The 22755-nt window shown below is 43.6% G+C and overlaps 2 protein-coding genes across 2 annotated transcripts; both read right to left on the bottom strand.

Annotated features, from left to right (window-relative positions):
• Positions 1 to 1367: 1367 nt before the first annotated feature.
• On the bottom strand, positions 1368 to 7827 carry LOC120732486. Its single transcript, XM_040030129.1, has 2 exons — positions 1738 to 7827; positions 1368 to 1537 (listed from the first exon to the last, which is right to left on the bottom strand). Exon 1 carries the CDS (start codon positions 7798 to 7800, stop codon positions 1966 to 1968), a length of 5835 nt encoding a protein of 1944 aa, XP_039886063.1. The 5' UTR covers positions 7801 to 7827; the 3' UTR covers positions 1368 to 1537; positions 1738 to 1965.
• Positions 7828 to 8439: 612 nt separating this feature from the next.
• Positions 8440 to 14925, bottom strand: LOC120732487. Its single transcript, XM_040030131.1, has 2 exons — positions 14730 to 14925; positions 8440 to 14529 (listed from the first exon to the last, which is right to left on the bottom strand). The coding sequence occupies exon 2, from the start codon at positions 14294 to 14296 to the stop codon at positions 8462 to 8464; it is 5835 nt and encodes a 1944-aa protein (XP_039886065.1). The 5' UTR covers positions 14297 to 14529; positions 14730 to 14925; the 3' UTR covers positions 8440 to 8461.
• Between the last annotated feature and the right edge of the window lie 7830 nt (positions 14926 to 22755).

Here is a 22755-nt window from a genome sequence, read left to right on the forward strand (position 1 = left end):
TCCAAATGCTTTATTAATCCCAGTGGGAAATTGTTTTGTTACAGGTGGTCACTTTAAATATAAATATGAAAGATTAAAAAAGTTAACTCTCTATAAAAAATAAGTAAAAATAAGTGCAATATTAATTTTAATATTCCAAAGTTAAAATGATACTATGCAGAGTATAGACAGGACATTGCTAGTGAAAATAGTCCATTTATGATAAGGAAAGTTGTAAAGATGGCCAGAGGTAGGAATGATGTCCTGTAGAATTCTGTAGTGCATGTGGCTGAATGAGTATTTCCTGAACACGCTCCAGCACAAGATGAAGACAGCGTGACGGATTGTGCAATATTGACAATAGCTTAGACAGTATCCTCCTTTCTGACACCTCTGTCGGAGAATCAGGCTCCACACACACAACATTATTGGCCTCGCGAATCAGTTTATTCACTCTGTTGTTATCCACTTCCCACATTCTGCTGCTCCAGCACACTACAGCACAGCACAGCACGGCTCACGACAGACTCATTTTGCATGTGGTGTCCATAGATCATTGCATTCAGTTTGTGTACTATTTTTCTTTCTTTTTTTTCTAATTTGCTTTTTCCTAGTGTGCTTGTCATTAATGCATGAGACACTATCTGCAGGCCATTCAGGTTGCAGAGGTACTCCACCTCCTCATACTCAAGTGTAGACTATCAAGAGTGGCATTACCGAAGTCTGTACGACTCCTTATTGAAGGGACAGGAGAGCCCTACAGAGCCCTACAGAATGACCTCCAGCAGACTACTCATGTGCATATTTCACCTGTGCTCACAGACCAGCACCATGCATCTTCATTGGCATTTGTCAGAGAACTGGCAGGTCTGTCTGTTTCATCCTGGGCAATTAATTTGTTTCTTATATATATATATATATATATATATATATATATATATATATATATATATATAACACCCAGCACGCCCCTGCGGGCGGTTTATCCTTCAAGCTTGGGTCCTCTACCAGAGGCCTGGGAGCTTGAGGGTCCTGCGCAGTATCTTAGCTGTTCCCAGGACTGCGCTCTTCTGGACAGAGATCTCCGATGTTGTTCCCGGGATCTGCTGGAGCCACTCGCCTAGCTTGGGAGTCACCGCACCTAGTGCTCCAATTACCACGGGGACCACCATTACCTTCACCCTCCACATCCTCTCGAGCTCTTCTCTGAGCCCTTGGTATTTCTCCAGCTTCTCGTGTTCCTTCTTCCTGATGTTGCTGTCATTTGGAACCGCTACATCGATCACTACGGCCGTCTTCTTCTGTTTGTCTACCACCACTATGTCCGGTTGGTTAGCCACCACCATTTTGTCCGTCTGTATCTGGAAGTCCCACAGGATCTTAGCTTGGTCATTATGCTGTCCTCACTAAAGTTTGTTGCAGGCAACGTAATTTCAGCTATACAGCTAGCTTAACAATCTTTATTCCCAGCACTTCATCCTCCAAGAAACAGGCCGCTTGTTGTGTTTGGCAGGATTTAATGATGAAAATAAATTCTCTCTCTCTCTTTTTTGTAAAACTGTACAAAGAAAAGGAATACAAAATACACAATGAAGACATGTTCCATTACACTGGGAGAATAACATTGCTCTAGTGAAAAACACACGACCACAGATAAAACATCTGCTGACAAAATACAAGCATCTACCTGCCTCCATATGATTTAACTCAAAACAGTGTCAAAACTCACTAATACACATTAAATGTATAGGAACTTACGGATGAAGCCGATATTGTGGACTTTAACACCAGGATTGCAGAGATTGCCATCAGATTACAAATGCTGTCACTGCAGCAGCTAAAGAGCACACTACTTCCTGTATACCACTTCCTCTACAAAAAAGACATTCTGCTTAGTTACCACTAGGTGGTAGTAACACTTCTTAAACAACTATAATATGTCCGTTCCATGACACTCCCCGCCTGGCATATTAAAGATATGCCACTTTATGCCACAGTCTCAATCCTCCAGCTTGCTGATGAGTCATTTTCCTGTGGTGAAAACAACAAGACTACTTGAGAAACTGGTCTAGAGAAGACCTTCGCTGCCTGGTTCCGTATCACCTTAACTTCAACTTTCCTAACAAGTCCATCTCTGCTGGGAACAACCTTGACAATAATTCCCATAGGCCACTGATTCCTCTTGGTTTGATCGTCCTTGAGCAGAACAATATCTCCTTCTTTGAGATTAGGTTTCTGAGATTGCCATTTGTGCCGACTCTGTAATGTGCTCAAATATTCACGGCGCCACCTAGCCCAGAAGGTATCTGCCAAGGCCCGAACTCTTTTCCACTGATTTTTGAGCAGATCCCCTCTTGAAAACTCACTTACAGTAGGAGAGGGAACACCCCCCTTCTGGGTCAGCAATATGGAAGGTGTTAGAATGAAAGGCGCCTCAGGATCAGTAGAAACTGGTATTAACGGCCTTGCATTGACAATGGCACTCACTTCAGCCATAAAAGTGGTTAAGACCTCATGAGTGAGTTTTACATGTCCAACCTGAAGAAGCATAGAATCTAAAATCCTTCTTGCCACTCCAATCATGCGCTCCCAAGCGCCGCCCATATGAGAGGAGTGAGGTGGGTTGAAAACCCAAGTGCATTTTTGTTGAAGAAGGTAATCCTCTACGCTCTTATTGCCAGGATCCATCTTCAGCTCTTTGAACGCTCCAGTGAAATTGGTCCCACAGTCCGAGCGAAGCTGTTTGGCATGACCCCTGATGGAGAAAAACCTTCGGAGCGCATTTATAAAGCTTGAGGACGTCATTGTTTCAATAACCTCAATATGTATGGCTCGAGTGGACATACATGTGAAAAGGACAGCCCACCTTTTGTCGTGAGCTTGACCACCTCTGGTACGGCGTATCACCACTTCCCATGGTCCAAAAACATCAAGGCCAACATAGGAAAATGGAGGGTCAGCCTGAAGGCGCTCTGTGGGTAGGTCTGACATTTGTTGCTGCTCGGTTCTTCCTCTTAGTTTCCTGCATGTAACACACTTGTGAATAATACTGCTGATGAGACGTTTCCCTCCAACAATCCACAGACCACTGTTGCGAATTGCACCTTCAGTGAAATGCCTGCCCTGGTGCTTTACAGCCTGGTGATGATGACAAACAAGCAAGCTTGCTACATGGCTGCGGCTTGGTATTATTAGCGGATGGACTTCACCACTTTCAAGTTGTCCTCGACCAATGCGTCCACCTATTCTTAACATACCTTCGCTGTCGAGAATGGGTCGGAGTTTGTACAGAGTGCTGGTTTTCGGAAGGTCATGTTTCATTTTGATGCATTTCAGTTCTTCTGAATACATTTCTTCTTGCACACATTTTATGATGATCTGTTCTGCTCTTACAATGTCAATGACTGACAGGCCACTTTTGCACATATGCCATCCAACACACCTTTGATTCTTTGAGGAGTGAGAGAAACACTGAGCAATATGACACAGACGTGCCACAGTCTTACTGAGTGTGGTCCAGGTAGAAAAACGCTGGAAGCGTTTTGAGCCAAGTTTGTCTCTACTAACTTGTGTGGCGAGCGAGATTACCTCAGGACGTACCTCAGCATCAGCATCTGGGTTCACAAGGTCAAATGTTGATCCTTTATCGCCACTGGCAGCTACCTTTGGTTGTTTCATTAGGAATGCTGGTCCTGTTAGCCACGTGGTGTCGGCAAGCTCGGCGGCTGGAACAGAACGTGACCCATGATCAGCCGGATTTAGTTCTGAAGGAATGTAGTTCCACTGATCAGGTCGTGTTGACTGCCGGATGCGCTGCACTCTATTGTTCACATACACATAGAACCTCCTAGTCTCGTTGTGTATGTATCCCAATACAACTCTGCTGTCAGTGTAGAATTTCACTGTCTTGAGATCTAGATCAAGCTCCCTCATTACTAGATCGGCTATCTCAACGGCCATGACAGCAGCACACAACTCCAGTCTTGGGATTGTGAGGCCTGGGTTGGGAGCGAGCTTGGATTTCCCGAAAACAAAGCCCACCTCTTGGAGACCTTGTTCATTCGTTGTCTTAAGATAAGCAACTGCAGATATTGCTTTGACAGAGGCATCACAGAAGACCAATAATTCAGCGTGCTGTGCTTTGGAAACAGAGAAAGAGGCATATGTTCGTGGAACATCCAGGTTTTTTAGTGCTGACAATGATTCATTCCATCTTCTCCAACTTTCTTTTTTAGCCTCAGGGAGTTCTACGTCCCAGTCTGCATTCTCAGTTGTTAGCTCTCTTAGAATCAGTCTCCCTGTCACTGCAACAGGAACTATGAACCCCAAAGGATCAAACAGACTATTTACTGTTGACAGGACACCATGGCGTGTAAATGGCTTTTCATTCTCAGGAATACTGAATCCAAAAGTGTCAGTCATTATGTTCCAGCTGACTCCAAGACTGCGTTGGACTGGTAAGTCATCCACAAAGAGGTTAAGGTCTTTTACATTGTCTGCTCTTTGATCTGCAGGAAATGCGTTCAATACTTCTGCTCGATTTGAAGCTATTTTGTGCAGAGTGATGTTAGATGCTGCCAACATCTGCTGTGTTCGACGCAGAACATCAATGGCCTCTGCTGTTGTAGCAAAAGACCGGAGGCAGTCATCTACATAGAAGTCTCTTTCTACGAAGTGCCTCGCATCACTGCCATATTCAACTTCTTGGTGCTCTGCTGCTTTCCTGAGGCCAAAGATTGCCACTGCAGGTGATGGACTGTTTCCGAAAACATGAACACGCATGCGATAATCCACCACATCCTTACTCAGATCGTTATCCTGATACCACAGGAACCTAAGGAAATCCCTGCAGTCCTCACGAACAACGAAACAGTAAAACATCTGCTGAATATCTGCAGTTATGGCTACAGGCTCTTTCCTGAATCTGAGGAGGACACCGATGAGAGTGTTGTTAAGATCTGGTCCAGACAGCAGCACCTCGTTTAGCGAGATTCCATCATACTGAGCACTGGAATCAAATACCACTCTAATCTTGCTTGGTTTTTTGGGATGGTAAACACCAAACGTGGGCAAATACCAGCATTCTGCCCCCTCCTGGAGTGGTGGTGCAAGTTCAGCATGTCCCTTGTCTAACATATTTTGCATGAAGTCTGTGAAATGCATTTTCATTTCGGGCTTCTTATCTAAAGTCTTCCGCAGTGACATCAGACGGTGATGAGCGTAACATCTGTTATTTGGCAGACGCTTACGCGGGTGCCGAAAAGGAAGAGGGGCAACCCAGCTTTTTGTCTCATCCTGGAAGAATTCCTCTTCCATGATCTGTAGGAAGACTGAATCCTCAATGGAGTGTGCTAGCTGGTTGTCATCTTCTGTGGCATTGAAGACTGTTTCCCCAAGATTAGTCACTGTCAATGCATTTTGGATGTCTCTATTGGGTGGGGTTCTCTTTTTCTCATCTTTGCCATTAGGATTTTCTTTCACCTTTATCTTATTCTCACACGTGGCAAAGTGACTTGGTCTGCCATTTTCCAGGATGCAGGTTTTCATAGCACTCACTGTAGTCGTGTTGTGTGCACCTCCTATGCACACCTCTCCAACTATGACCCACCCTAGGTCTAAGCGTTGTGCATATGGGGCGTTTAGTGGACCATTATACTGGTCTCGAACCTTATGCGCTCTGATAATGTCTCTTCCCAAAAGAAGAAGAATGTCTGCATCTGGGTCAAGTGGTGGAATCTTATCTGCCACTCTTTTAAGATGATGGTGGTGACATGCAGCTTCGGGTGTGGGTATCTCTGACCTGTTGTTTGGGATATCATTACACTCTATAAGTGCAGGTAAAGGCATGGTAACTTTCCCATCCAACGATTCTATCATAAAACTGTGGGCTCTTCTCCCAGATGCTTCTATGACGCCTGCACAGGTTTTCAGTGTGTATGGCATGGTTGCTCCCTTGAGACCAAACATGTCAAAAAACTCAGATCTGGCCAGTGAAACATTACTTTGGTCATCTAAAATGACATACATCTTCTGCCATTGCTCTTGGTGGCCATTTGGATACACATTCACCAGACAGATCTTTGAGCAGGATTTCCCTTGAAACCCATCCCCACATACCTGGGTACATCTGGATGTGACACTCTGTGCCTCTGTGTCCGACCTCTCCCCGCCATTCTCTGTCGAGGAAGTAGGAACTGCATCTGAGCGTGAAGCTGGTCCGGGGTGCAGAGCGGAAATGTGTTTATCGCTGTCACATTCCTCGCATTTTACGGTGGCCTCACAAGATTTGGCTTGATGAGTCGTAGAGGCGCAGCAGCGAAAACATATATTGTTTTCTTTTAAGAACCTTTTCCTCTCTTCCAAGAGCAATTTTCGAAAACCTCTGCATTTTTGAAGAGAATGAGGCTTGTGGTGCATGGGGCATAGCTTCTCTGGATTTCCTATTTTGGGCTCTGAAGCCATGAATATGTTCGTCTTGTGCACGGAGACAGGTCTCACTTGATTTGACTTTTCTTTTCTGTAAGAATTAGTGAAAAGATCTGGATAGTTAAAACTGGGATCATTTCTCTCTTCAGCCTCTCTGCAGATGAATTCTTTGAAGTAGGAGAAAGGAGGAAAGGCAGCATGATGATCTCTTTTGTATTTGCACCCGTGTGACAGCCACTTGTCTTGGAGATATAAAGGGAGCTTTTCCACAATTGGCTGCACACCTCTTGAAGTATCAAGATAGGCTAGACCTGGCAGGTAACCCTCTCGTTTAGCAACATCAAGTTCAGTAAGCAAGTCAGCCAGTTCTTGTAGTTTTTGACTCTCTCTGTTGTGGATCTTGGGAAAACTCTCAAGTTTACAAAAGAGAGCTCTTTCTATCACCTCTGGAGCACCATATTTTTTATTTAGTCTTTCCCAGATCATTCTAAGTCCCACATTAGGCTGTCTGATATTCACAGACCGTATTCTGATTGCATGCTCACCAGATTCTTTACCCAGCCATTTGATAAGCAGATCCATTTCTTCACTTGCTGATAGACTCAGACTTTCGATTGTGTTGATGAACGTTTCTCTCCAGGCTTCATAGTGTTCGGGTAAGTCATCAAACTTTGTTAGGCCTGAAGAAACCAGCTGGGATTTAGCAAGGAACTTGGCAAGATCTGTAGATGAGTCATTATTGTGGGAGCTGTTTAGATGTGGTCGATTGTCGGGCAGTACCCTGTGCTGATAGCGCTCATCTTCTTGCTGTGGTAAGTTCATATGGAGTGGCTGAGCATTATTTTGAGGGAAGCTGGCTCTGTTGTCGATGAGCTGGGGCTGTGCATTCTGATTGTAGCTTGGAAATGGAGTGGATGTTGGCGGTAAAGTCGAATCATTCTCTACTTTGGGTTCTTGTGGGAATTGATCTTTTGTGTGCTGTGTAACATAGTGATCAGTCCTTTTCAATGCACTCTCTGGCAAGGGCAGAAAGTCAAATTCTTTGTTGTTGGATTCATTCACGTCTCCTGCAGCTGCCTCCAACACCTCGGCTTCAGCTTGGGCAGCCTCAGCTTCTTTCTGTAGACTAATATAATCTATCTTGGCTTCTAGTCTGGCCTTTTCGACTCTCAGTTCGCCTTCCTTTTCCGTGAATGCTAGTCTGGTTTTCGCCGCCTCTGCTTTGGCTCGCGCCCTGGCTGCTTCATAGCTTACTCTGGAGCTTGTTGATGAGCGTGAAGAGCGTGACCTCTTTGAGCTGTGGCGTGAATAAATAGACCCCGATTCAACTTCATCTCGTGAGCCTTCAGCTCTATCTTCCTTTAAAGCTTGTGCTGAGGCGCTTGTGGCCTCCATTGCAGTGTGATGCAGACTGACAATCCTTCACTCTTCTTAACTTCCACGTTGAGTGGTCATCCTTTTACTATGCTGTCCTCACTAAAGTTTGTTGCAGGCAACGTAATTTCAGCTATACAGCTAGCTTAACAATCTTTATTCCCAGCACTTCATCCTCCAAGAAACAGGCCGCTTGTTGTGTTTGGCAGGATTTAATGATGAAAATAAATTCTCTCTCTCTCTTTTTTGTAAAACTGTACAAAGAAAAGGAATACAAAATACACAATGAAGACATGTTCCATTACACTGGGAGAATAACATTGCTCTAGTGAAAAACACACGACCACAGATAAAACATCTGCTGACAAAATACAAGCATCTACCTGCCTCCATATGATTTAACTCAAAACAGTGTCAAAACTCACTAATACACATTAAATGTATAGGAACTTACGGATGAAGCCGATATTGTGGACTTTAACACCAGGATTGCAGAGATTGCCATCAGATTACAAATGCTGTCACTGCAGCAGCTAAAGAGCACACTACTTCCTGTATACCACTTCCTCTACAAAAAAGACATTCTGCTTAGTTACCACTAGGTGGTAGTAACACTTCTTAAACAACTATAATATGTCCGTTCCATGACACTCCCCGCCTGGCATATTAAAGATATGCCACTTTATGCCACAGTCTCAATCCTCCAGCTTGCTGATGAGTCATTTTCCTGTGGTGAAAACAACAAGACTACTTGAGAAACTGGTCTAGAGAAGACCTTCGCTGCCTGGTTCCGTATCACCTTAACTTCAACTTTCCTAACAAGTCCATCTCTGCTGGGAACAACCTTGACAATAATTCCCATAGGCCACTGATTCCTCTTGGTTTGATCGTCCTTGAGCAGAACAATATCTCCTTCTTTGAGATTAGGTTTCTGAGATTGCCATTTGTGCCGACTCTGTAATGTGCTCAAATATTCACGGCGCCACCTAGCCCAGAAGGTATCTGCCAAGGCCCGAACTCTTTTCCACTGATTTTTGAGCAGATCCCCTCTTGAAAACTCACTTACAGTAGGAGAGGGAACACCCCCCTTCTGGGTCAGCAATATGGAAGGTGTTAGAATGAAAGGCGCCTCAGGATCAGTAGAAACTGGTATTAACGGCCTTGCATTGACAATGGCACTCACTTCAGCCATAAAAGTGGTTAAGACCTCATGAGTGAGTTTTACATGTCCAACCTGAAGAAGCATAGAATCTAAAATCCTTCTTGCCACTCCAATCATGCGCTCCCAAGCGCCGCCCATATGAGAGGAGTGAGGTGGGTTGAAAACCCAAGTGCATTTTTGTTGAAGAAGGTAATCCTCTACGCTCTTATTGCCAGGATCCATCTTCAGCTCTTTGAACGCTCCAGTGAAATTGGTCCCACAGTCCGAGCGAAGCTGTTTGGCATGACCCCTGATGGAGAAAAACCTTCGGAGCGCATTTATAAAGCTTGAGGACGTCATTGTTTCAATAACCTCAATATGTATGGCTCGAGTGGACATACATGTGAAAAGGACAGCCCACCTTTTGTCGTGAGCTTGACCACCTCTGGTACGGCGTATCACCACTTCCCATGGTCCAAAAACATCAAGGCCAACATAGGAAAATGGAGGGTCAGCCTGAAGGCGCTCTGTGGGTAGGTCTGACATTTGTTGCTGCTCGGTTCTTCCTCTTAGTTTCCTGCATGTAACACACTTGTGAATAATACTGCTGATGAGACGTTTCCCTCCAACAATCCACAGACCACTGTTGCGAATTGCACCTTCAGTGAAATGCCTGCCCTGGTGCTTTACAGCCTGGTGATGATGACAAACAAGCAAGCTTGCTACATGGCTGCGGCTTGGTATTATTAGCGGATGGACTTCACCACTTTCAAGTTGTCCTCGACCAATGCGTCCACCTATTCTTAACATACCTTCGCTGTCGAGAATGGGTCGGAGTTTGTACAGAGTGCTGGTTTTCGGAAGGTCATGTTTCATTTTGATGCATTTCAGTTCTTCTGAATACATTTCTTCTTGCACACATTTTATGATGATCTGTTCTGCTCTTACAATGTCAATGACTGACAGGCCACTTTTGCACATATGCCATCCAACACACCTTTGATTCTTTGAGGAGTGAGAGAAACACTGAGCAATATGACACAGACGTGCCACAGTCTTACTGAGTGTGGTCCAGGTAGAAAAACGCTGGAAGCGTTTTGAGCCAAGTTTGTCTCTACTAACTTGTGTGGCGAGCGAGATTACCTCAGGACGTACCTCAGCATCAGCATCTGGGTTCACAAGGTCAAATGTTGATCCTTTATCGCCACTGGCAGCTACCTTTGGTTGTTTCATTAGGAATGCTGGTCCTGTTAGCCACGTGGTGTCGGCAAGCTCGGCGGCTGGAACAGAACGTGACCCATGATCAGCCGGATTTAGTTCTGAAGGAATGTAGTTCCACTGATCAGGTCGTGTTGACTGCCGGATGCGCTGCACTCTATTGTTCACATACACATAGAACCTCCTAGTCTCGTTGTGTATGTATCCCAATACAACTCTGCTGTCAGTGTAGAATTTCACTGTCTTGAGATCTAGATCAAGCTCCCTCATTACTAGATCGGCTATCTCAACGGCCATGACAGCAGCACACAACTCCAGTCTTGGGATTGTGAGGCCTGGGTTGGGAGCGAGCTTGGATTTCCCGAAAACAAAGCCCACCTCTTGGAGACCTTGTTCATTCGTTGTCTTAAGATAAGCAACTGCAGATATTGCTTTGACAGAGGCATCACAGAAGACCAATAATTCAGCGTGCTGTGCTTTGGAAACAGAGAAAGAGGCATATGTTCGTGGAACATCCAGGTTTTTTAGTGCTGACAATGATTCATTCCATCTTCTCCAACTTTCTTTTTTAGCCTCAGGGAGTTCTACGTCCCAGTCTGCATTCTCAGTTGTTAGCTCTCTTAGAATCAGTCTCCCTGTCACTGCAACAGGAACTATGAACCCCAAAGGATCAAACAGACTATTTACTGTTGACAGGACACCATGGCGTGTAAATGGCTTTTCATTCTCAGGAATACTGAATCCAAAAGTGTCAGTCATTATGTTCCAGCTGACTCCAAGACTGCGTTGGACTGGTAAGTCATCCACAAAGAGGTTAAGGTCTTTTACATTGTCTGCTCTTTGATCTGCAGGAAATGCGTTCAATACTTCTGCTCGATTTGAAGCTATTTTGTGCAGAGTGATGTTAGATGCTGCCAACATCTGCTGTGTTCGACGCAGAACATCAATGGCCTCTGCTGTTGTAGCAAAAGACCGGAGGCAGTCATCTACATAGAAGTCTCTTTCTACGAAGTGCCTCGCATCACTGCCATATTCAACTTCTTGGTGCTCTGCTGCTTTCCTGAGGCCAAAGATTGCCACTGCAGGTGATGGACTGTTTCCGAAAACATGAACACGCATGCGATAATCCACCACATCCTTACTCAGATCGTTATCCTGATACCACAGGAACCTAAGGAAATCCCTGCAGTCCTCACGAACAACGAAACAGTAAAACATCTGCTGAATATCTGCAGTTATGGCTACAGGCTCTTTCCTGAATCTGAGGAGGACACCGATGAGAGTGTTGTTAAGATCTGGTCCAGACAGCAGCACCTCGTTTAGCGAGATTCCATCATACTGAGCACTGGAATCAAATACCACTCTAATCTTGCTTGGTTTTTTGGGATGGTAAACACCAAACGTGGGCAAATACCAGCATTCTGCCCCCTCCTGGAGTGGTGGTGCAAGTTCAGCATGTCCCTTGTCTAACATATTTTGCATGAAGTCTGTGAAATGCATTTTCATTTCGGGCTTCTTATCTAAAGTCTTCCGCAGTGACATCAGACGGTGATGAGCGTAACATCTGTTATTTGGCAGACGCTTACGCGGGTGCCGAAAAGGAAGAGGGGCAACCCAGCTTTTTGTCTCATCCTGGAAGAATTCCTCTTCCATGATCTGTAGGAAGACTGAATCCTCAATGGAGTGTGCTAGCTGGTTGTCATCTTCTGTGGCATTGAAGACTGTTTCCCCAAGATTAGTCACTGTCAATGCATTTTGGATGTCTCTATTGGGTGGGGTTCTCTTTTTCTCATCTTTGCCATTAGGATTTTCTTTCACCTTTATCTTATTCTCACACGTGGCAAAGTGACTTGGTCTGCCATTTTCCAGGATGCAGGTTTTCATAGCACTCACTGTAGTCGTGTTGTGTGCACCTCCTATGCACACCTCTCCAACTATGACCCACCCTAGGTCTAAGCGTTGTGCATATGGGGCGTTTAGTGGACCATTATACTGGTCTCGAACCTTATGCGCTCTGATAATGTCTCTTCCCAAAAGAAGAAGAATGTCTGCATCTGGGTCAAGTGGTGGAATCTTATCTGCCACTCTTTTAAGATGATGGTGGTGACATGCAGCTTCGGGTGTGGGTATCTCTGACCTGTTGTTTGGGATATCATTACACTCTATAAGTGCAGGTAAAGGCATGGTAACTTTCCCATCCAACGATTCTATCATAAAACTGTGGGCTCTTCTCCCAGATGCTTCTATGACGCCTGCACAGGTTTTCAGTGTGTATGGCATGGTTGCTCCCTTGAGACCAAACATGTCAAAAAACTCAGATCTGGCCAGTGAAACATTACTTTGGTCATCTAAAATGACATACATCTTCTGCCATTGCTCTTGGTGGCCATTTGGATACACATTCACCAGACAGATCTTTGAGCAGGATTTCCCTTGAAACCCATCCCCACATACCTGGGTACATCTGGATGTGACACTCTGTGCCTCTGTGTCCGACCTCTCCCCGCCATTCTCTGTCGAGGAAGTAGGAACTGCATCTGAGCGTGAAGCTGGTCCGGGGTGCAGAGCGGAAATGTGTTTATCGCTGTCACATTCCTCGCATTTTACGGTGGCCTCACAAGATTTGGCTTGATGAGTCGTAGAGGCGCAGCAGCGAAAACATATATTGTTTTCTTTTAAGAACCTTTTCCTCTCTTCCAAGAGCAATTTTCGAAAACCTCTGCATTTTTGAAGAGAATGAGGCTTGTGGTGCATGGGGCATAGCTTCTCTGGATTTCCTATTTTGGGCTCTGAAGCCATGAATATGTTCGTCTTGTGCACGGAGACAGGTCTCACTTGATTTGACTTTTCTTTTCTGTAAGAATTAGTGAAAAGATCTGGATAGTTAAAACTGGGATCATTTCTCTCTTCAGCCTCTCTGCAGATGAATTCTTTGAAGTAGGAGAAAGGAGGAAAGGCAGCATGATGATCTCTTTTGTATTTGCACCCGTGTGACAGCCACTTGTCTTGGAGATATAAAGGGAGCTTTTCCACAATTGGCTGCACACCTCTTGAAGTATCAAGATAGGCTAGACCTGGCAGGTAACCCTCTCGTTTAGCAACATCAAGTTCAGTAAGCAAGTCAGCCAGTTCTTGTAGTTTTTGACTCTCTCTGTTGTGGATCTTGGGAAAACTCTCAAGTTTACAAAAGAGAGCTCTTTCTATCACCTCTGGAGCACCATATTTTTTATTTAGTCTTTCCCAGATCATTCTAAGTCCCACATTAGGCTGTCTGATATTCACAGACCGTATTCTGATTGCATGCTCACCAGATTCTTTACCCAGCCATTTGATAAGCAGATCCATTTCTTCACTTGCTGATAGACTCAGACTTTCGATTGTGTTGATGAACGTTTCTCTCCAGGCTTCATAGTGTTCGGGTAAGTCATCAAACTTTGTTAGGCCTGAAGAAACCAGCTGGGATTTAGCAAGGAACTTGGCAAGATCTGTAGATGAGTCATTATTGTGGGAGCTGTTTAGATGTGGTCGATTGTCGGGCAGTACCCTGTGCTGATAGCGCTCATCTTCTTGCTGTGGTAAGTTCATATGGAGTGGCTGAGCATTATTTTGAGGGAAGCTGGCTCTGTTGTCGATGAGCTGGGGCTGTGCATTCTGATTGTAGCTTGGAAATGGAGTGGATGTTGGCGGTAAAGTCGAATCATTCTCTACTTTGGGTTCTTGTGGGAATTGATCTTTTGTGTGCTGTGTAACATAGTGATCAGTCCTTTTCAATGCACTCTCTGGCAAGGGCAGAAAGTCAAATTCTTTGTTGTTGGATTCATTCACGTCTCCTGCAGCTGCCTCCAACACCTCGGCTTCAGCTTGGGCAGCCTCAGCTTCTTTCTGTAGACTAATATAATCTATCTTGGCTTCTAGTCTGGCCTTTTCGACTCTCAGTTCGCCTTCCTTTTCCGTGAATGCTAGTCTGGTTTTCGCCGCCTCTGCTTTGGCTCGCGCCCTGGCTGCTTCATAGCTTACTCTGGAGCTTGTTGATGAGCGTGAAGAGCGTGACCTCTTTGAGCTGTGGCGTGAATAAATAGACCCCGATTCAACTTCATCTCGTGAGCCTTCAGCTCTATCTTCCTTTAAAGCTTGTGCTGAGGCGCTTGTGGCCTCCATTGCAGTGTGATGCAGACTGACAATCCTTCACTCTTCTTAACTTCCACGTTGAGTGGTCATCCTTTTACTATGCTGTCCTCACTAAAGTTTGTTGCAGGCAACGTAATTTCAGCTATACAGCTAGCTTAACAATCTTTATTCCCAGCACTTCATCCTCCAAGAAACAGGCCGCTTGTTGTGTTTGGCAGGATTTAATGATGAAAATAAATTCTCTCTCTCTCTTTTTTGTAAAACTGTACAAAGAAAAGGAATACAAAATACACAATGAAGACATGTTCCATTACACTGGGAGAATAACATTGCTCTAGTGAAAAACACACGACCACAGATAAAACATCTGCTGACAAAATACAAGCATCTACCTGCCTCCATATGATTTAACTCAAAACAGTGTCAAAACTCACTAATACACATTAAATGTATAGGAACTTACGGATGAAGCCGATATTGTGGACTTTAACACCAGGATTGCAGAGATTGCCATCAGATTACAAATGCTGTCACTGCAGCAGCTAAAGAGCACACTACTTCCTGTATACCACTTCCTCTACAAAAAAGACATTCTGCTTAGTTACCACTAGGTGGTAGTAACACTTCTTAAACAACTATAATATGTCCGTTCCATGACAGTCATTCTCCACCACCCTTGGGGGCATCTCCCATTTTGACCTCGGGACTTCCAGGTTATACTCGGCACAGATGTTCCTGTACACTATGCCGGCCACTTGGTTATGGCGTTCCATGTATGCCTTGCCTGCTAGCATCTTGCACCCTGCTGTTATGTGCTGGATTGTCTCTGGGGCATCTTTACACAGCCTGCACCTGGGGTCTTGCCTGGTGTGATAGACCCCAGCCTCTATGGATCTTGTACTCAGAGCTTGTTCTTGTGCTGCCATGATTAGTGCCTCTGTGCTGTCTTTCAGTCCAGCTTTGTCCAGCCACTGGTAGGATTTCTGGATATCAGCCACCTCCTCTATCTGCCGGTGGTACATACCGTGTAGGGGCCTGTCCTTCCATGATGGTTCCTCGTCTCCCTCCTCTTTCTTGGGTTTCTGCTGCCTGAGGTATTCACTGAGCACTCGGTCAGTTGGGGCCATCTTCCCAATGTATTCTTGGATGTTCGTTGTCTCATCCTGGACTGTGGTGCTGACACTCACCAGTCCCCGGCCCCCTTCCTTCCGCTTAGCGTACAGCCTCAGGGTGCTGGACTTGGGGTGAAACCCTCCATGCATGGTAAGGAGCTTTCTTGTCTTTATGTCAGTGGCTTCTATCTCCTCCTTTGGCCAGCCTATTACCCCAGCACGGTACCTGATCACGGGCAGGGCGTAGGTGTTGATGGCCCGGATCTTGTTCTTACCATTCAGCTGACTCCTCAGGACTTGCCTGACCCTCTGCAGGTACTTGGTGGTTGCAGCTTTTCTAGCGGCCTCTTCATGGTTCCCATTTGCCTGCGGGATCCCCAGGTACTTGTAACTGTCCTTGTTACGTTCCCCTGGGGGGGTCTAGGCGTTAAGGGGGAAGCAACAAAAGTGACCGGGTCAGAAAAAGGAGTCAGGGAGGCAAAACAGTTAAATAAGAAACAAAGAACAAACAAAGAAACACAAACAAAACTCAGACGTTGGTCAAATAAAGCAAAAAGTCAAAAGGAATACACAGCTCACCAGGTGGAAACCACAAACACAGCTCACTAGCTGGAAACACCACAAGACACTCAGCTCACTAGCTGGGCCCACACAAAATGGCACTCTGGCCCAGAACTCACCCTTCTCTGGGCTTAAATACCTTTAATTGCTGATGGGAGTCAGCTGTACAGGAGGGAAAGGTGGCATCTCAGGTAGGAGGTAGTGGGACACGCCCACACAGACACCCTCAGGAGAGAGAGAGGCCCTGCTAGGGCCGTAACAGTCCTCTATGTCTGCAATGTTGCCTTCTGGTAGTTCAATCCCCTCAGTTCTGACTACCTTCCCTCTCTTTGTTACCATCCGACTACACTTCTCCAGTCCAAACGACATTCCAATGTCATTGCTGTATAGCCTGGTAGTGTGGATCAGTGAATCGATGTCTCGTTCACTCTTGGCATACAGCTTGATGTCATCCATGTACAGGAGGTGGCTGACAACTGCTCCATTCCGTAGTCTGTATCCGTAGCCAGTCTTGTTAATGATCTCACTGAGGGGGTTCAGGGGGCCTGAACCCCCTCAGTGAAGTGTTTTATATATATATCTATATAGATATATAGATATATATATATCTATATAGATATATAGATATATATAGCATCTTACACCCTGCTGTTATGTGCTGGATTGTCTCAGGGGCATCTTTACACAGCCTGCACCTGGGGTCTTGCCTGGTGTGATAGACCCCAGCCTCTATGGATCTTGTGCTCAGAGATTGTTCCTGTGCTGCCATGATTAGTGCCTCTGTCCTGTCTTTCAGTCCAGCTTTGTCCAGCCACTGATAGGATTTCAAGATATCAGCCACCTCCACTATCTGCTTTTGGTACATAACGTGCAGGGGCCTGTCCTTCCATGATGGTGCCTCCTCTTCCTCCTCATTCTTGGGTTTCTGCTGCCCAAGGTATTCACTGAGCACTCGGTCAGTTGGGGCCATCTTCGTGATGTATTCGTGGATGTTTGTTGTCTCATCCTGGACCGTGGTGCTGACACTCACCAGTCCCCGGCCTCCTTCCTTCCGCTTAGCATACAGCCTCAGGGTGCTGGACTTGGGGTGAAACTCTCCATGCATGGTCAGGAGCTTCCTTCTAGCGACCTCTTCATGATTCCTATTTGCCTGCGGGATCCCCAGGTACTTGTAGCTGTCCTCAGTGTTCCGCATTGTTGCCTTCTGGTAGTTTGATCCCCTCAGTTCTGACTACCTTCCCTCTCTTTGTTATTATCCGACTACATTTCCCCAGTCCAAATGACATTCCGATATCATTGCTGTATATCCTGGTGGTGTGGATCAGTGAATCGATGTCTCGTTCATTCTTGACATACAGTTTGATGTCATCCATGTACAGGACATGGCTGACAACTGCTCCATTCTGTAGTCGGTATCTGTAGCCAGTCTTTTCAATGATCTCACTGAGGGGGTTCAGGCCTATGCAGAACAGCAGTGGGGACAGAGCATCTCTTTGGTAGATCCCGCACTTGATGGTGACATGTGCTATGGGCTTTAAGTTGGCTTCTAGTGTTGTACGCCACATCCCCATTGAGGTCCTGATGAAGGCTCTTAGGGTCTTGTTGAACTTGTATAGTTTTAGGCATTCCAGAATCCAGGTGTGGGGCATTGAGTCATAGGCCTTCTTGTAATCAATCCAGGCAGTGCACAAGTTGGTCTCACTGAGGGGGTTCAGGCCCCCTGAACCCCCTCAGTGAGGTCATTAACAAGACTGGCTACGGATACAGACTACGGAATGGAGCATATATATATATATATATATATATAGATAGATAGATAGATAGATATCACAATCACAATTCCAGCTGGTGTATACACAAATTTATTAGTTTTATAGATACTAAACAGGAAAAACATTTTTACTTTTTTACATTCAAAGAAAAACTGATTATTTTGAAAATGGTTTAGTGGTTCAACCTGCTTAAGTTCAAACAACCATGGCAACTTTATGTGGCCCACGCACTAAAATGACTTTGACACCTTTGTTCTATGGTGTTCACTTTGTTAAAACACTTTTCCATTTTCATTCTGTTGTGTAAAAAGCCTTCATTTGTGGTCCTCCTTGTGATCCAATATCAATTTTACAAGATGACTATAAAGGTAGGGAAGAAGGTAAAAAATGTTTTCAGTGAGCATCATATTGTTTGCAAATGTTACCAGATATTCACTTTTTTAAAATCATTAAATTTTGAAGATTTTTATGCATTTATCCAAAAGCTATGGAAGTTCTTGAAACATTGTCAGGATCTTTACTGTTCTCGTATTATTACAGTGAGCTGCAATGTCTTAATGAGCACAATGATAACAGGTGGCATTGGTTGGCCTGCAGAAGCTGGCAAATTATAGTCTTCCTGGTTCTTTTTTGCCTCCAAATCCCACAGACCTAAAACAGAAATAGGGGCCAGTGGGGCAAATTAGTAATCCAGAGGCCCAGTAGCCCATAACCATTATGGGCCACTGGGCCTGTCCAAGTTGGACCAAGTAAGATGGTATGTCTAGTCCAATTTGGACCCCTGCTGCATGGACCTAAATTAAGGGGGAAACATTAAGTGAACAAATGGGTATTTAGAAAAAGACAACAAGTTAGTTTGGAAGTTAACTTTTAAAGCCATAACGCTGGGACTTTAATGAAAAATAATTTGAACTAAAAATTAAAGGCTGTTTCTAAAAACAGTTTTATTTATTTCTATTTTAGAGAGCAACAGCTAACACATACTCATTAAAAGTTCTAATATTCACCAAAGTCTAACAGTACAGTCGTTGCCATAGATTTTGAGAATGACACAAATACTGGTTTTCACAAAGTTTGCTGCTTCAGTTTTTATAATAGCAATTTCCATATACTCTAGAATGTTATGAAGAGTGATCAGATGAACTGCAAAATCCTTCTTTGCCATGAAAATGAACTTAATCTCAAAAATTCAATTTCCGCTGCATTTCATCATTCAGCATTTCATGCCATAAAAGGACCTGCTGAGATCATTTCAAAAAATTTCTCATCAACTCCGGTGAGAATGTTGACGAGCACAAGGCTGGAGATCATTATGTTATGCTGACTGAGTTAGAATAGCAGACTGGATGCATTAAAAGGAGGGTGATGCTTGAAATCGTTGTTCTTCCTATTAAACATAATTACCTGCAAGGAAACACATGTAGCCATCATTGCGTTGCATAAAAAGGGCTTCACAGGCAAGGATGTTGTTGCTACTAAGACTGCACCTAAATCAACCATTTATCAGATCATCAAGAACTTCAAGGAAAGAGGTTCAATTATTGTGAAGAAGGCTTCAGGGCCCCCAAGAAAGTCCAGCAAGCGCCAGGATGGTCTCCTAAAGATGATTCAGCTGCGGTATCAGAGTGCCACCAGTGCAGAGCTTGCTCAGGAATAGTAGGAGTCCATCTGCACGCACAGTGAGGCGAAGACTTTTGGAAGACGGCCTGGTGTCAAGAAGGGAAGCAAAGAAGCCACTTTTCTCAGAAAAAGCCATCAGGGACGAATTGATATTCTGCAAAAAGTACAGCGAGTGGACTGCTGAGGACTGGGGTAAAGTCATTTTCTCTAATGAAGCCCTTTTCTGATTGTTTGGGGCATCTGGAAAAAGGACTGTCCAGAGAAGAAAAGGTGAGCACTACCATCAGTCCTGCCTCATGCCAACAGTAAAGCATCCTGAGACCATTCATTTGTGGGGCTGCTTCTCATCCAAGGCAGTGGGCTCACTCACAATTTTGCCAAAAAACAGCCAAACATCCTCTGAAAGCAACTTCTTCCAACCATCCAAGAACAGTTTGATGAAGAACAATGCCTTTTCCAGCATGATGGATCACCATGCCATAAGGCCAAAGTGATACCTAAGTAGCTCGGGGAACAAATCATCTTGGGTCCATGGCCAGGGAATTCCCCAGACCTCAGTCCAATTGGGAACTTGTGGCCAATCCTCAAGAGGCAGGTGGACAAACAAAAACCCACTAATTCTGACAAACTCCAAGCATTGATTATGCAAGCATTGATTCTTATGAAAGAATGGGTTGCCATCTGTTAGGATTTGGCCCAGAAGTTGATTGACAACATGCCAGAGATCTAAAAACACTCAAGCAGCAAACTTTGTGAAAACTAATATTTGTGTCATTCTCAAAACTTTTGGCCACGACTGGATAAGGCTTTTTTCAAGTAAATACTGTGAGTGTTTCTATTTCTTGCTCTATTTATTGTCTGAAACGCAGTGAAGCCTGTTTAATCATTAAAATTGCCAAAAAGAGCAGTATCGGTCAGATTTTATGGAAATATTAATTGGACAAAACAAGACATTTATGAATGTTATTTTAGCTCCGCTAAACATTTGAATTTATTTATAAGCCTAACTAATCAAATTATAAAACCGGTATGCAATATACTAATTTTCTCTGAGATAACATGTTCCTGTCTGCATGATTAAGAATTACTTACACAATTATTTACTACTGAACCAAATGCTCTTTGAACTTTGCTGACTATTTTTCCAGCTACAGGTTGTAATTATGCCTGTTGGAATGTTTTAGAGAAGAACATTTGGCATCGTTCATTGCTAACTGGGGTATAATTTTATTTATAGGGAATCTTACACAGCAAAATCTCCAGTGTTAAATTAACACTAGAGAGTGTCTATATGGGTCCACACCTCTGAGTGTTAAATACAACACTGTTGAGTGTTAAATTAACACTTTTGACAGTGTTATATGTTTAAAAGTAACCTAGTCAGTTTTGAAGATTAACAATAGCTAACACTGAGCAGTGCTGATTTCCTAACACTGGAATATTTCTAACATTTTGAGTTATTTTCCAGTGTTAGAAAATCAGCACTGCTCAGTGTTAGCCATTGTTAATCTTCAAAACTGACTAGGTTACTTTTAAACATATAACACTGTCAAAAGTGTTAATTTAACACTCAACAGTGTTGTATTTAACACTCAGAGGTGTGGACCCATATAGACACTCTCTAGTGTTAATTTAACACTGGAGATTTTGCTGTGTACCCAGTGTTGCATGGTAACAGTAAATTTTAAAAATCAAATGTCAATGCAATATTTTAAGCTGTTTTCAGGATGTTACAGAGGCTTGAAGTGACAGATTTTGTATATTTCCCGAAGACATTTCCCCGTGATATTTTAAGGATGCGTTGGGACAACAGATTATAGCCGTTCAGTCTTAAACTCTTGGAAAGTGCTGGTTAGATTTCATCTGGTGATTGCATTCATGGTCCTTAGTTAATGAGCCCTGACCTGTGATATTATATATATTGTATATACACAGACAGCTCCATAGTATCGTTGCTTACATATTCGTCTAATGAGTGAAACATTCCTGGTTTCAATCCAGGAGACACAGAGACACAAATATCTTTGAGTTTTTGTATGGAAAGGCATTCAGTGTAAAAAATAATCTGCCAAATAAAACACGTGGAGCTACCTGCTGTGGACATCCTTTGTGGATAAAGGCGTAGCCAAAAGTAGCTACACAGTAGTGCACATGGTTATAGGTTTGCGCTTCTTGCTTCACGGCAAGAAGCTCAAACCTGCTGGTCTGCTGGGATCTTGGCGCTTGCATGATCAGTCTGTAACCTATGTGGGTTCTCTCCAGGTTAATTAGTAATTCTAAATTGGCCTTGAATGGGAGAGTGAATCACCATCTTTCCATCTCTGTTAGCCCTGCAATACACAGGCAGTCTGTACTTTTAAAGGTACAGGAGCCTCAGGGAGCTTTGTGGGGTTTCTCACCAGTGCCACTGGGGAGTAACAGTTTTGAGTTTATATGTATATATAGAATTATAATAATAATAATAATTATTATTATTACTGTTAAAATTCTGTCTTCAAAAACCTAGGAATCATCAAAAGATATATATGTGGTCTATATTTTCTTTATTTTTGAATTAATGTATTTTGGACTGTGTCGTGAAATTAACACAACTCATAAAGGGGTCACTGTAAACGTTGCTGTATGCACTGGTAAAACTGAACAAATGATCTAAAAAAGTGAATCAAAGTGTAAATACACACAGTGCCGGTTCACCCTCTTGAAGAGATTTATGGAAGCTTGTTTCAACTGCTGTATTTTCTTTTCTTCTTCTTTTTGTTTCAGAGCTCAGTTGAAAATTTGTGTTATTATCTAAAAAATAATTTTAAAAAAAACCCTGATAAATCAGTGCTTCCATGAGATTCCTCCAATAACCGTTTATCAAAACTGAGCTGTCACAATTGCTTGAATGACCACAGATTTCTTTAAAGCTCTCTTAATACTGAGAGAGCATCCAGGTGTACCAGACCTCTTCCCAAAAAAACTCAGTTGGTTCATTTTAAAAACATGTTTATAAACATTTTACTAATGAAACATCCCTCTGGTAACATTTCAATTCAATTCCGTTTTATTTATGTATCTTCAAATCATATCAGCAGTCATCTCAGGGGGCTTTATATTGTTGGATAGAGACCCTAAAATAATACAGAGAAAACCTCAACAATCAGATGATGCCCTTTAAACACGCACTTTGTGAAAGTGGGAAGGAAAAACTCTCTTTTAACAGGAAGAAATCTATAGCATGACCAGGCTCAAGGAGGTGCACCCGTCTGCCTCGATCGATTGGGAGTGAACAAAATACACACTTTGAAAGAGAGACAGAAATTAATGAAAAGTGCCACTAGCAATGTTATAGCAATGTTATTGATAAATATTTCAGAAAGGTAATAATTTGGAAGAATAATTTTAGGGAATATTATCTTTAAAAATAACCTTTTGGGAACAA

This window comes from Simochromis diagramma, unplaced genomic scaffold (assembly GCF_900408965.1).
Source record: "Simochromis diagramma unplaced genomic scaffold, fSimDia1.1 OVJJ01000361.1, whole genome shotgun sequence".
Classification (NCBI taxonomy): domain Eukaryota; kingdom Metazoa; phylum Chordata; class Actinopteri; order Cichliformes; family Cichlidae; genus Simochromis; species Simochromis diagramma.

Coding starts and splice junctions, on each gene's coding strand:
- LOC120732486 (XM_040030129.1), bottom strand. CDS start 7,800: ATGGAGGCCACAAGCGCCTCAGCACAAGCTTTAAAGGAAGATAGAGCT.
- LOC120732487 (XM_040030131.1), bottom strand. CDS start 14,296: ATGGAGGCCACAAGCGCCTCAGCACAAGCTTTAAAGGAAGATAGAGCT.